This window comes from Triticum aestivum, chromosome 1D (assembly GCF_018294505.1).
Source record: "Triticum aestivum cultivar Chinese Spring chromosome 1D, IWGSC CS RefSeq v2.1, whole genome shotgun sequence".
Taxonomy (NCBI): Eukaryota; Viridiplantae; Streptophyta; class Magnoliopsida; order Poales; family Poaceae; genus Triticum; species Triticum aestivum.
In genome coordinates, this window is record NC_057796.1 from 478365360 (window position 1) to 478380448 (window position 15089).

The 15089-nt window shown below is 43.7% G+C and overlaps 1 protein-coding gene across 1 annotated transcript in view; it reads right to left on the bottom strand.

Moving 5' to 3' along the window:
• Positions 1 to 1412, bottom strand: part of LOC123183200 (protein SUPPRESSOR OF PHYA-105 1) — a gene marked incomplete in the record, with an annotated part of 9040 nt that extends 7628 nt beyond the window's left edge. Inside the window, 2 exon segments of the mRNA XM_044595961.1 lie at positions 1 to 1082; positions 1180 to 1412. Of these exon segments, the coding sequence (XP_044451896.1) occupies positions 1 to 883 (883 nt within the window).
• Positions 1413 to 15089: the final 13677 nt, after the last annotated feature.

Genomic DNA, 15089 nt, shown 5'->3' on the forward strand with positions numbered 1-15089 from the left:
CACTTTGATTCGGCCATGAAGACATGATATGCTGCTCGCTCTGATTCTGCCGTGAAGACGGGAGATGCTGCTCGCTCTGATTCGGCCGTGAAGACAGGACATTATGCTCGCTCTGATTCGGCAGTGAAGACAGGACATGTTGCTCGCTCTGATTCTGCCGTGAAGACAAGACATGCTGCTCGCTCTGATTCTGCCATGAAGACAAGACATGCTGCTCGCTCTGATTCAGCCGTGAAGACAAGATATGCTGCAGCTGCTGCTGATTACCAAATGACATATTGAACTCGGTATTACCATTTTCGCCGCGGTCAAATGGCATTCCCTTGCCAGAAGCATCAATGTTGTGAGACCCCATGGCGTTGCCAAGGCTGACCGCCAAGGCTTCCCTGCTAGCGGCATCGGCGGTCCTCCACGCCATCCGTGTGAAGTTACCCCAGAGGCCCCTCATAACGGCGGGCCTCTCCCCCGTGCCGCCAGTGCTCCCACCGGCAGAGGCAGCAGGCTGGTGAGCCTCAGAGCTGATGCAGTTCCTGACGGTGAGCTCCTCCACCCTCTCGTCGGCGTTGCTGCCCGCCAGGCAGCGCTGCTGCTGGGTGACGCTGTCCGGCCTGGACGACTCGGAGCGCGACATCCCGACGCTGGCCGGCCCCATCACGCCGTCCGTGCCGGTGCCGGTGCCCATGGAGTTGAAGAAGGAGAAATGCTCGGACCACTCGATTTCGCGGGCGTGCGGCAGCGGCGTGGCGGGCATCTCGACCGGCTCGCTGCCCGTCGGCAGCAGCTGCTGCTGCTGCGCGGCCTGGCCGCTCTCCTTGGCGCCCTTAATCTGCACATCCCCGGCCCCGCCGCCGCCGGCCACCTCCGCCGCCCTGGCACCTTCCATCAGCACCCGAGACCTAGCCACTCGCTTGGGGTAATAAGATCACGGCCCACCGCAGCATCCGCCTCTGCCTCCGGCTCACGATTCTGTGGCCGCGAGTTGGAGTCGGCGGGCACAAGCACAAGCTCGAGTCGCGCCGGGCGGCCACCTCAGCGCCAGAAATCCCGCCCGAGAGGCAGGCCCACGGCCCCGCGCGGGCTACCTGCAGGCCAGAAAACGAAGCGGAGAGGTCAGGATTCGGCGGCCCAGGCAGCGGAACACGCACCCGCCCGCACCAAATCACGGCCACCGGAACTGACCGCGGGATTAGAGACGCCGCCGCCGCCGCCGCCGCGGGAGGGGAAGGGAGGGAGGGAGTTTCCCGAAAGGGAAAGGCGCCCAGGTTCCCTTTTCCGGGCCGGGCCGGAAGAGGGAGGGAGAGAGAGAGGGACGGGTGGAGAGGAGAGAGGGTCTCCAGTACTACTAGTTGGGCGCAAGGGGGGGAGGGGAGGGGAGGGGAGGGGGGCGAGGAAGAAGAAGCGGTGGGGGGCTAAACAATTGCAAGGAAAGAAAGAAAGAAAATCGCGTGCTGCTGCTGCTTTATCTTCCCATCCCACCGTACCCACTTGTTTCTGCGCTCCGGTCGCGCCTCACGCCTTTGGGGTCGGGGTCGGCCGAGCCGCGGTGCAACGCTGGCCTCTTGTTCGGGGATCATTCGTGCGGCCAGATTCGCCTCGCGGCCTCGGCCTGCTCTGCCCAACTTGCCTCGCTCGCTCGCTCGCTTGCTTGGTCGAGTCGGGCGGGGCGACCAAGAGTCAGCGTAGCGTGCGTGCGTGCGTGCGTGGTGCGTTTAGTTTTTTCTTCTTTCCCTAATAACCCCAACCCGGACAAATAGCGAGATGAGTCCGTTTCTCAACGAGACTAGTAGAAAAAGTCAAACACTTCGACTTGTGTGAATGTCTCTTTTTTTTTCTGCGGGCAGGCTTTGAGTGAATGTCAATGTCAAAGTCAAGGGGTTTCATCAAGGCTGTGTGCTGCTGTGATTACGCGGCGCGATTCGGTTTTTTGTTTTTTTATCAACATGCAGATGAATGGTCAGAAAAACAGTGGTGTCTCCAGCCCACCCTGGTTCAAATCCTGGTGCTGCCATTATTTTTTTTCAGGATTTCCGGCGATGCGCGCTCAGTGAGAGGAGACGTTCCCTGTCAACTACGAGGCGTCTGTGCTGGTTTCGTCAATCTCAAAACGATATGCCGGCTCAATCTCTCGGAGGTGCTCATAGGGGAAGGGTTTGCGAGTGTGTTTCATAGGGACGAGTGTATGCGCCTATATATATATATGAGCGTTTGTGTCTGTATTATGTTCTAAAAAAAGAACGTTAGAAAAGTCAAACACTTAGTGTCGGTGTCAAAACGGTCAAATCTCGGGTAGGGGGGCCGAGCTGTTTAGATTGGGTCGATGTGTAACAAAGAGAGAACACACACAAAATTTACCTAGGTTCGGGCCCTCTCTATGGAGGTAAAACCCTACGTCTTATTCTTACTTATATTATGAAAGTATCAAAGTACAGAGTTGATCTACTTCGAGATCGTGGGTTGTGGTCTAACCCCTAAGGGTATGATGAATGAGCGTATGTGAAGGAAATATGGCAATAATAAAGTTGTTATTTTATATTTTCTTATTCATGATAAAAGTTTATTATTCATGATATAATTGTATTGATCAGAAACATAAATACATGTGTGAATACATAAACAAATACCGTGTCCCTAGTAAGCCTCTACTAGACTAGCTCGTTGATCAAAGATGGTTAAGGTTTCCTAACCATAGACAATTGTTGTCATTTGATAACAGGATACCCATCCGTTAGCTTAGCATAATGATCGTTCAGTTTTATTGCTATTGATTTCTTCATGTCAAATACATATTTCTTCGACTATGAGATTATGCAACTCCCGGATACCGGAGGAATGCCTTGTGTGCTATCAAACATCACAACGTAACTGGGTGATTATAAAGATGCTCTACAGGTATCTCCGAAGGTGTCTATTGAGTTGGCAAGATTAGGATTTGTCACTCTGAGTATCGGAGAGGTATCTCTGGGCCCTCTCGGTAATACACATCATAAGCTTGCAAGTAAACGACTAAGGAGGTAGTCACGAGGTGATGTATTACGGAACGAGTAAAGAGACTTGCTGGTAACCAGATTGAACTACGTATGAAGATACCGACGATCGAATCTCGGGCAAGTAACATACCGATGGACAAAGGGAATTACGTATGTTGTCATAACGGTTCGACTGATAAAGATCTTCGTAGAATATGTAGGAGCCAATATGAGCATCCAGGTTCCGCTATTGGTTATTGACCGGAGAGGTGTCTCGGTCATGTCTACATAGTTCTCGAACCCGAGGGTCCGCACGCTTAACGTTCGATGACGATATAGTATTATATGAGTTATGTGATTTGGTGACCGAATGTTGTTCGGAATCCCAGATGAGATCACGGACATGACAAGGAGTCTCGAAATGGTCGAGAGGTAAAGATTGATATATAGGACGATGGTATTCAGACACCGAAAGTGTTCCGGAGGGTACCGGTTACATATCGGGTCACCGGAAGGGGTTCCGGGCACCACCGGCAAAAGCTATGGGTGATACGTCTCCAACGTATCTATAATTTTTTATTGTTCCATGCTATATTATATTCTGTTTTGGACATTAATGGGTTTTATTATACACTTTTATATTATTTTTGGGACTAACCTATTAACCGGAGGCCCAGCCCAGAATTGCTGTTTTTTTGCCTATTTCAGAGTCTCGCAGAAAAAGAATATCAAACGGAGTCCAAACGGAATGAAACCTTCGGGAACGTGATTTTTGGAACGAAGGTGATCCAGAGGACTTGGACCCTACGTCAAGACATCAACCAGGAAGGCACGAGGTAGGGGGCGCGCCTACCCCCCCCAGGCGCGCCCTCCACCCTCGTCGGCCCCACGTTGCTCCACCGACGTACTTCTTCCTCCTATATATACCTACATACCCCCAAACTACCAGATACGGAGCCAAAAACCTAATTCCACCGCCGCAACCTTCTGTACCCGTGAGATCCCATCTTGGGGCCTTTTCCGGAGCTCCGCCGGAGGGGCATCGATCACGGAGGGCTTCTACATCAACACCATAGCCTCTCCGATGATGTGTGAGTAGTTTACCTCAGACCTTCGGGTCCATAGTTATTAGCTAGATGGCTTCTTCTCTCTTTTTTGGATCTCAATACAATGTTCTCCCCCTCTCTTGTGGAGATCTATTCGATGTAATCTTCTTTTGCAGTGTGTTTGTTGAGACCGATGAATTGTGGGTTTATGATCAAGTTTATCTATGAACAATATTTGAATCTTCTCTGAATTCTTTTATGTATGATTGGTTATCTTTGCAAGTCTCTTCGAATTATCAGTTTGGTTTGGCCTACTAGATTGATCTTTCTTGCAATGGGAGAAGTGCTTAGCTTTGGGTTCAATCTTGCGGTGTCCTTTCCCAGTGACAGTAGGGGCAGCAAGGCACGTATTGTATTGTTGCCATCGAGGATAGCAAGATGGGGTTTATATCATATTGCATGAGTTTATCCCTCTACATCATGTCATCTTACTTAAAGCGTTACTCTGTTCTTATGAACTTAATACTCTAGATGCATGCTGGATCGCGGTCGATGTGTGGAGTAATAGTAGTAGATGCAGGCAGGAGTCGGTCTACTTGTCGCGGACGTGATGCCTATATACATGATCATACCTAGATATTCTCATAACTATGCTCAATTCTATCAATTGCTCAACAGTAATTTGTTTACCCACCGTAATACTTATGCTCTCGAGAGAAGCCACTAGTGAAACCTATGGCCCCCGGGTCTATTTTCCATCATATTTAATCTCCCGACAACAAGCTATTTCTGGCGCCGTTTTTATTTTGCTTTCTTTACTTTGCATCTTTATCATAAAAATACCAAAAATATTATCTTATCATATCTATCAGATCTCACTTTTGTAAGTGACCGTGAAGGGATTGACAACCCCTTTATTGCGTTGGTTGCGAGGATTTTACTTGTTTGTGTAGGTGCGAGGGACTCGTGCGTGGCCTCCTACTGGATTGATACCTTGGTTCTCAAAAACTGAGGGAAATACTTACGCTGCTTTACTGCATCACCATTTCCTGTTTAAGGGAAAACCAACGCAGTGCTCAAGAGGTAGCAAGAAGGATTTTTCTGGCGCCGTTGCCGGGGAGTCTACGCAAAAGTCAACATACCAAGTACCCATCACAAACTCTTATCTCCCGCATTACATTATTTGCCATTTGCCTCTCGGTTTCCTCTCCCCCACTTCACCCTTGCCGTTTTATTCGCCTTCTTCCCGTATGCCTTTTTGTTTGTGTTTCCACATGCCTTCTATTTGCTTGAATCTTTGCTTGCTAAAAATCTATTATGGATCCACTTAAAGTGTTCTACTTGGATCATCTTTGATCCTTATGCGCTCGTGCTGAAACCCCGACTAGCCTAGTTGATGGGAAATCTTTAGATGAGCATGCTCATTTTGTGTGTCACCGTTTGTCTGAAAAAGGGAAACTCTTATGGAATCAAATAAACAAATTTCTGTGTTATGCTTGGAATCTTTGTGAAATTTATGATATTACTTGTTGCTCTAAGAACCCTAAAAACACCTCCCCTACCTATGTGTGTTTAATGAAAATGAAATCTTATCTTCTTATGCAAAGGGTGTTTATAGCTACTATAACATTGAACAAATTGAAGAATTTGTTGCTTTTAAGGGTTCTTTTGAAGTTGCTTCTTTGCTTCAAGAGTATGATACTACTCTTTACGAATCTGGAAATCTTGACATACATGAATATTGCTATGAAAACTATGCTCATAATATCTATGTCAAAGAATTTATTGAAAGAATGACCGTTGCTTCGGAAGAAAATAATGATATGCATGAATCTATAGACAATTGTGATTCCGATGATTTGATTGAAATATCCCTTGATGAACATGATGCTTGCTATTCTTGTGGCCATGATGCCAATATTTATGAAGATGAATTTGCTGTAGTTCCGTATGTTAAACATGAGATCGTTGCTATTGCACCCATACTTGATAGTTCCTTCGATAAAAAGCATGATTGCAATGATTTTACTATAAATTCTCTTGATGTCAATTGTGCTAATAATATGCAAAACCCTAAGCTTGGGGATGCTAGTTTTTCTATGTCTACTACTTGTTGCAATGATCATGATTGGGGTGATTCTTCTTATGATCTTGAAATTTTATTTAAGCCCCATGATGAATATGAGATTGATAATAGTGTTTGCAATATTATTGAAAGTGGGTTTGGAAGAGTGTCAACTTTAGGTCCCACATATTTGGAGTATGTTCAATCTTATGATATTTTTGATAAAAGTGGGTTTGGAGAGGTCATGACTTTAGTTAATGATATTCCCACTATTTTGGAAGAGTGTCAACTTTGCATGCCTGTGGATCATGTAGAAATTTTTTTATGTGATAGCTATATTGTTGAATTTGAATATGATCCCACATGTAATTATTATGAGAGAGGAAAATATGGTTGGAGAAATTTTCATGATAATAAATTACCTCTCGTTATGTTGAGATTGCTATTGTTTCTTTCCACTTCCTTGCATATGCTAGTTTTTGGTTGCTATGATAATTTGTTTGCCTATAAGATGCCTATGCATAGGAAGTATGTTAGACTTAGATGTGTTTTTCATGTGTTTCATGATGCTCTCTTTGTGCTTCAATTCTTGTCTTTCACGTGAGCATCGTTGAAATCTTATGCCTAGCTAGGGGCGTTAAACGATAGCGCTTGTTGGGAGGCAACCCAATTTTATTTTTAGTTTTTTGATTTTTGCTTATGTTTAGGAATAAATATTTGATCTAGCCTATGGTTAGATGTGTTTTTATGTTTTAATTAGTGTTTGTGCCAAGTTTAACCTATAGGATCTTCTTGGATGATAGTTATTTGATCTTGCTGAAAATTCCAGAAACTTTCTGTTCACGAAAACAATTGTTAAAAATCACCAGAACATGATAAAACATTGATTCCAATTGCTGCTGATCAATAAACAAATTTTCTAGGTCCTCCTATTTTGGCTGAAGATTTGGAGTTCCAGAAGTTTGCGTTAGTTACAGATTACTACAGACTGTTCTGTTTTTGACAGATTCTGTTTTTCGTGTGTTGTTTGCTTATTTTGATGAATCTATGGCTAGTAAAATAGTTTATAAACCATATAGAAGTTGGAATACAGTAGGTTTAACACCAATATAAATAAAGAATGAGTTCATTACAGTACCTTGAAGTGGTGTTTTGTTTTCTTTCGCTAACGGAGCTCACGAGATTTTCTGCTGAGTTTTGTGTTGTGAAGTTTTCAAGTTTTGGGTAAAAGATTTGATGGATTATGGAACAAGGAGTGGCAAGAGCCTAAGCTTGGGGATGCCCATGGCACCCCAATATAATCTAAGGACACCTAAAAGCCAAAGCTTGGGGATGCCCCGGACGGCATCCCCTCTTTCGTCTACTTCCATCGGTAACTTTACTTGGAGCTATATTTTTATTCACCACATGATATGTGTTTTTCTTGGAGCGTCTTGTATGATTTGAGTCTTTGCTTTTTAGTTTACCACAATCATCCTTGCTGTACACACCTTTTGAGAGAGACACACATGATTCGGAAATTGCTAGAATACTCTATGTGCTTCACTTATATCTTTTGAGTTATATAGTTTTTGCTCTAGTGCTTCACTTATATCTTTTAGAGCACGGTGGTGGATTTGTTTTATAGAAACTATTGTTCTCTCATGCTTCACTTAGATTATTTTGAGAGTCCTACAAAACAGCATGGTAATTTGCTTTAATTATGATAGGCATTCAAGATTAGTAAAAAAATTCTTATGAGTGTGTTGAATACTATGAGAAGTTAGATGCTTGGTAATTGTTTTGAGATATGGAGATGATGATATTAGAGTCATGCTAGTTGAGTAGTTGTGAATTTGAGAAATACTTGTGTTAAAGTTTGTGATTCCCGTAGCATGCACGTATGGTGAACCGTTATGTGATGAAGTCGGAGCATGATTTATTTATTGATTGTCTTCCTTATGAGTGGCGGTCGGGGACGAGCGATGGTCTTTTCCTACCAATCTATCCCCCTAGGAGCATGCGCGTAATACTTTGCTTTGATAACTTGTAGATTTTTGCAATAAGTATATGAGTTCTTTATGACTAATGTTGAGTCCATGGATTATACGCACTTTTCTTCCTTCCACCATTGCTAGCCTCTCTAATACCGCGCACCTTTCGCCGGTATCATACACCCACCATATACCTTCCTCAAAACAGCCACCATACCTACCTATCATGGCATTTCCATAGCCATTCCGAGATATATTGCCATGCAACTTACCACCGTTTCGTTTACTATGACACGCTCCATCATTGTCATATTGCTTCGCATGATCATGTAGTTGACATCGTATTTGTGGCAAAGCCACCGTTCATAATTCTTTCATACATGTCACTCTTGATTCATTGCATATCCCGGTACACCGCCGGAGGCATTCACATAGAGTCATATTTTGTTCTAAGTATTGAGTTGTAATTGTTGAGTTGTAAGTAAATAAAAGTGTGATGATCATCATTTTTTAGAGCATTGTCCCAAGTGAGAAAAGGATGATGGAGACTATGATTCCCCCACAAGTCGGGATGAGACTCCGGACTAAAAAAAAGAGGCCATAAAAAGGAGAGAAAAGGCCCAAATAAAAAAAATGATGAGTGAAAAAGAGAGAAGGGACAATGTTACTATCCTTTTACCACACTTGTGCTTCAAAGTAGCACCATGATCTTCATGATAGAGAGTCTCCTATGATATCACTTTCATATACTAGTGGGAAATTTTCATTATAGAACTTGGCTTGTATATTCCAATGATGGGCTTCCTCAAAATGCCCTAGGTCTTCGTGAGCAAGCGAGTTGGCTGCACACCCACTTAGTTCCTTTTGTTGAGCTTTCATATACTTATAGCTCTAGTGCATCCGTTGCATGGCAATCCCTACTCACTCACATTGATATCTATTAATGGGCATCTCCATAGCCCGTTAATACAACTAGTTGATGTGAGACTATCTTCTCCTTTTTTGTCTTCTCCACAACCACCATTCTATTCCACATATAGTGCTATGTCCATGGCTCACGCTCATGTATTGCATGAAGATTGAAAAAGTTTGAGAACATCAAAAGTATGAAACAATTGCTTGGCTTGTCATTGGGGTTGTGCATGACTTAAATACTTTGTGTGGTGAAGATAGAGCATAGCCAGACTATATGATTTTGTAGGGATAACTTTCTTTGGCCATGTTATTTTGAGAAGACATAATTGCTTAGTTAGTATGCTTGAAGTATTATTATTTTTATGTCAACATTAAACTTTTGTCTTGAATCTTTCGGATCTAAATATTCATACCACAATTAAGAGAATTACATTGAAATTATGCCAAGTAGCATTCCACATCAAAAATTTTGTTTTTATCATTTACCTACTCGAGGACGAGCAGGAATTAAGCTTGGGGATGCTTGATACGTCTCCAACGTATCTATAATTTTTGATTGTTCCATGCTATATTATATTCTGTTTGGGACATTAATGGGCTTTACTATACACTTTTATATTATTTTTGGGACGAACCTATTAACCGGAGGCCCAGCCCAGAATTGCTATTTTTTGCCTATTTCAGAGTTTCGCACAAAAAGAATACCACACGGAGTCCAAACGGAATGAAACCTTCGGGAACATGATTTTTGGAACGAACGTGATCCAGAGGACTTGGACCCTACGTCAAGTCATCAACCAGGAAGGCACGAGGTAGGGGGCGCGCCTACCCCCCCCAGGCGCGCCCTCCACCCTCGTGGGCCCCACGTTGCTCCACCGACGTACTTCTTCCTCCTATATATACCTACGTACCCCCAAACTACCAGATACGGAGCCAAAAACCTAATTCCACCGCCGCAACCTTCTGTACCCGTGAGATCCCATCTTGGGGCCTTTTCCGGAGCTCCGCCGGAGGGGGTATCGATCACGGAGGGCTTCTACATCAACACCATAGCCTCTCTAATGATGTGTGAGTAGTTTACCTCAGACCTTCGGGTCCATAATTATTAGCTAGATGGCTTCTTCTCTCTTTTTGGATCTCAATACAATGTTCTCCTCCTCTCTTGTGGAGATCTATTCGATGTAATCTTCTTTTGCGGTGTGTTTGTTGAGACCGATGAATTGTGGGTTTATGATCAAGTTTATCTATGAACAATATTTGAATCTTCTCTGAATTCTTTTATGTATGATTGGTTATATTTGCAAGTCTCTTGGAATTATCAGTTTGGTTTGGCCTACTAGATTGATCTTTCTTGCAATGGGAGAAGTGCTTAGCTTTGGGTTCAATCTTGCGGTGTCCTTTCCCAGTGACAGTAGGGGCAGCAAGGCACGTATTGTATTGTTGCCATCGAGGATAGCAAGATGGGGTTTATATCATATTGCATGAGTTTATCCCTCTACATCATGCCATCTTACTTAAAGCGTTACTCTGTTTTTATGAACTTAATACTCTAGATGCATGCTGGATAGCGGTCGATGTGTGGAGTAATAGTAGTAGATGCAGGCAGGAGTCGGTCTACTTGTCGTGAACGTGATGCCTATATACATGATCATACCTAGATATTCTCATAACTATGCTCAATTCTATCAATTGCTCAACAGTAATTTGTTTACCCACCTTAATACTTATGCTCTCGAGAGAAGCCACTAGTGAAACCTATGGCCTCCGGGTCTATTTTCCATCATATTTAATCTCCCTACAACAAGCTATTTCTGGCACCGTTTTTATTTTGCTTTCTTTACTTTGCATCTTTATCAGAAAAATACCAAAAATATTATCTTATCATATCATCAGATCTCACTTTCGTAAGTGACCGTGAAGGGATTGACAACCCTTTTATTGCGTTGGTTGCGAGGATTTTATTTGTTTGTGTAGGTGCGAGGGACTCGTGCGTGGCCTCCTACTGGATTGATACCTTGGTTCTCAAAAACTGAGGGAAATACTTACGCTGCTTTACTGCATCACCCTTTCCTCTTCAAGGGAAACCAACGCAGTGCTCAAGAGGTAGCCATGGGCCTTATGGGCCAAGAGGGAAACGCACCAGCCACAAGGGGCTGGTGCGCCCCCCATATGGGCCGGCCAAGGTAGAGAAGGAAAGGGGAAGGAGGAAAGGAAATAGAGGGAATAGGATCCCCCTTCTTTCCCCCTCCCCCCTCTTTCCTTCCCCCTCCGATAAATATGGCAGGGGGGCGCGCAGCTTGGGAGGAGCCCAGGTAGGATTTGGTCCTACTTGGGGCACCTCCTGGCCTCTCCCCTCCCCCTCCCACCTATATATATGTAGGGAAGGGGGTGTCTAGCACACACCAGATCAATTATTAGCCGTGTGCTGCGCCCCCTTCCACAGTTTACACCCCCCAGTCATATTTTCGTAGTGCTTAGGCAAAGCCCTGCGGAGATCACTTCACCATCACTGTCACCATGTCGTCGTGCTGACGGAACTCACCTACTACCTCGACGACTTACTGGATCAAGAAGGCGAGGGACGTCACCGAGCTGAACATGTGCAGAACGCGGAGGTGCCGTGCGTTCGGTACTTGATCGGTTGACGTGAGAAGAAGTTTGACTACATCACCCGCGTTGTGAAACGCTTCCGCTTACGGTCTACGAGGGTACATAGACACACTCTTCCCCTCGTTGCTGTGTATCTCCATGGATAGATCATTGCGTGTGCGTAGAAATTTTTTTGTTTTCCATTTAACGATTGCCAACAGTGGTATCAGGGCTAGGTCTATGCGTAGATGATATGCACGAGTAGAACACAAAGTAGTTGTGGGCGGTGATGTTCATACTACTTACCACTAATGTCTTATTTTGATTCGGCGGCATTGTGGGATGAAGCGGCCCGGACCAACCTTACATGTCCACGCACATGAGACCGATTCCACCGACTGACATGCAACTTGTTTTGCATAAAGGTGGCTGGCGGGTGTCTGTTTCTCCTACTTTAGTTGAATCAAATTTGACTACGGCCGGTCCTTGAAGAAGGTTAAAACATAAAACTTGATAAATCACCGTTGTGGTTTTTGCCGTAGGTAAGAACGATTCTTGCTAGAAACCCATAGCAGCCACGTAAAACTTGCAACAACAAAGTAGAGGACGTCTAACTTGTTTTTGCAGGGTATGTTGTGATGTGATATGGTCAAGACATGAACATTATTGTCTGAGATGATCATGTTTTGTAAGTTATCGGCAACCGACAGGAGCCTTATGGTTGTCTCTTTATTGTATGAAATGCAAACGCCATGTAATTGTTTACTTTATCGCTATGCGTTAGCAATAGTTGTAGAAGCAATAGCTGGCGAGACGACCGCGACGCAACAAAGGAGATCAAGGTGTCGAGCCGGTGACAATGGAGATCATAACGATGCATTGGAGATGGAGGTCAAAAGCACGAGATGATGATGGCCATATCATGTCACATATTTTGGTTGCATGTGATGTTTATCTTTTATGCATCTTATTTTGCTTAGTGTGGCGGTAGGATTATAAGATGATCCCTTCACTAAATTTCAACGTAAAAGTGTTCTCCCCGAGTATGCAGCGTTGCAAAAGTTCGTCGTTTCGAGACACAACGTGATGATCGGGTGTGATAGACTCTACGTTCACATAAAACGGGTGTAAGACAGTTTTACACACGCGGAATACTTGGGTTAAACTTGACGAGCCTAGCATGTACAGACATGGCCTCGGAACACTGGAGACCGAAAGGTTGAAATGAGTCATATAGTAGATATGATCAACATAGAGATGTTCACCATTGATGACTACCCCATCTCACGTGATGATCGGACATGGGTTAGTTGATATGGATCATGTATCACTTAGACAACTTGAGGGATGTTGATTTAAGCGGGAGTTCAATAGTAATTTGATTAATTGAACTTAATTTATCATGGACTTAGTCGTGATAGTATTTGCAAATCTATGTTGTAGATCAATAGCTCGCGATATAGCTCCCTTATTTTTGATATGTTCCTAGAGAAAAATAAGTTGAAAGATGATAGTAGCAATGATGCGGACTAGGTCCGTGATCTAAGGATTATCCTCATTGCTGCACAGAAGAATTACGTCCTTAATGCACCGCTAAGTGACAAACCTATTGCAGGAGCAGATGCAGACGTTATGAACGTTTGACAAGCTCGATATGATGACTACTTAATAGTTTAGTGCGCCATGCTCTACGGCTTAGAATCGGGACTTCAAAAACGTTTTGAACGCGACGGAGCATATGGGATGTTCTAAGAGCGAAAATTGGTATTTTAGACTCATGCCCGTGTCGAGAGGTATGAGACCTCTGACAAGTACTTTGCCTACAAGACGGGGGAGAATAGCTCAGCTAGTGAGCATGTGCTCAGAATGTCTGAGTACTACAATCACTTGAATCAAGTGGGAGTTAATCTTCCAGATAAGATAGTGATTGACAGAGTTCTCTAGTCACTATCACCAAGCTACTAGAACTTCGTGATGAACTATAATATGCAAGGGATGACGAAAACGATTCCCGAGCTCTTCGCCATGCTGAAATCGACGAAGGTAGAAATCAAGAAAGAGCATCAAGTGTTGATGGTTAACAAGACCACTAGTTTCAAGCAAAAGGGCAAAGGGGAAGAAAGGGAACTTCGAGAAGAATGGAAAGCAAGTTGCCACTCCCATGAAGAAGCCCAACGCTGGACCCAAGCCTGAAACTGAGTGCTTCTACTACAAAGGAAATGGTCACTGGAAGCGGAACTGCCCCAAACATTTGGCGGATAAGAAGTATGGCAAAGTGAACAAAGGTATATTTGATATACAGGTTATTGATGTGTAACTTACTAGTGTTCGTAGTAGCCCCTGGGTATTTGATACCGGTTCAGTTGCTAAGATTAGTAACTCGAAACAGAAGTTGCAGCATAAACAGAGGCTAGTTAAGAGCGAGGTGACGATGAGTGTTGGAATTGATTCGAAGGTTGATACGATCAACATCGCACACTCACTCTACCTTCGGGATTAGTGTTGAACCTAAATAAATGTTATTGGTGTTTGCGTTGAGCATGAATATGATTAGATCATGTTTATTGCAATACAATTATTCATTTAAGTCAGAGAATAATTGTTGTTCTGTTTACATGAATAAAACTTCTATGGTCATACACCCAATGTCAATGGTTTATTGAATCTCGATCGTAGTGATACACATATTCATAATATTGATGCCAAAATATGCAAAGTTGATAATGATAGTGCAACATATTTGTGGCACTGCCGTTTAGGTCATATTGGTGTAAATCGCATGAATAAACTCCATGCGGATGGACTTTTGGAATCACTTGATTATGAATCATTTGATACTTGCAAACCATGCCTCGTGGGCAAGATGACTAAAACTCCGTTCTCCGGAACAATGGAGTGAGCCAATGACTTATTGGAAATAATACATACCGATGTATGCGGTTCGATGAGTGTTGAGGCACGTGGCAGGTATTGTTATTTTCTGACCTTCACAGATGATTTGAGTAGATATGGGTATATCTACTTAGTGGAACACAAGTCTGAAACATTTGAAAAGTTCAAAGAATTTCAGAGTGAAGTGGAGAATCATCGTAACAAGGAAATAAAGTTTCCACGATCTGATCGCGGAGGCGAATATTTGAGTTACGAGTTTGGCCTTCATTTAAAACAATGTGGAATAGTTTCACAACTCACGCCACCTGGAACACCACAGCATAATGCTGTGTCCGAACGTCGTAACCGTACTTTATTGGATATGGTGCGTTCTATGATGTCTCTTACCGATTTACCACTATCGTTTTGGGGTTATGCATTAGAGACAGCCGCATTCATGTTAAATAGGGCACCATCTAAATCCATTGAGACGACACCGTATGAACTATGGCTTGGCAAGAAATCTAAGCTGTCATTTCTTAAAGTTTGGGGTTGCGACACTTACGTCAAAAGGCTTCAGCCTGATAAGCTCAAAACCAAATCGGAGAAGTGCGTCTTCATAGGATACCCTAAGGAAACAATTGGGTACACCTTCTACCACAGG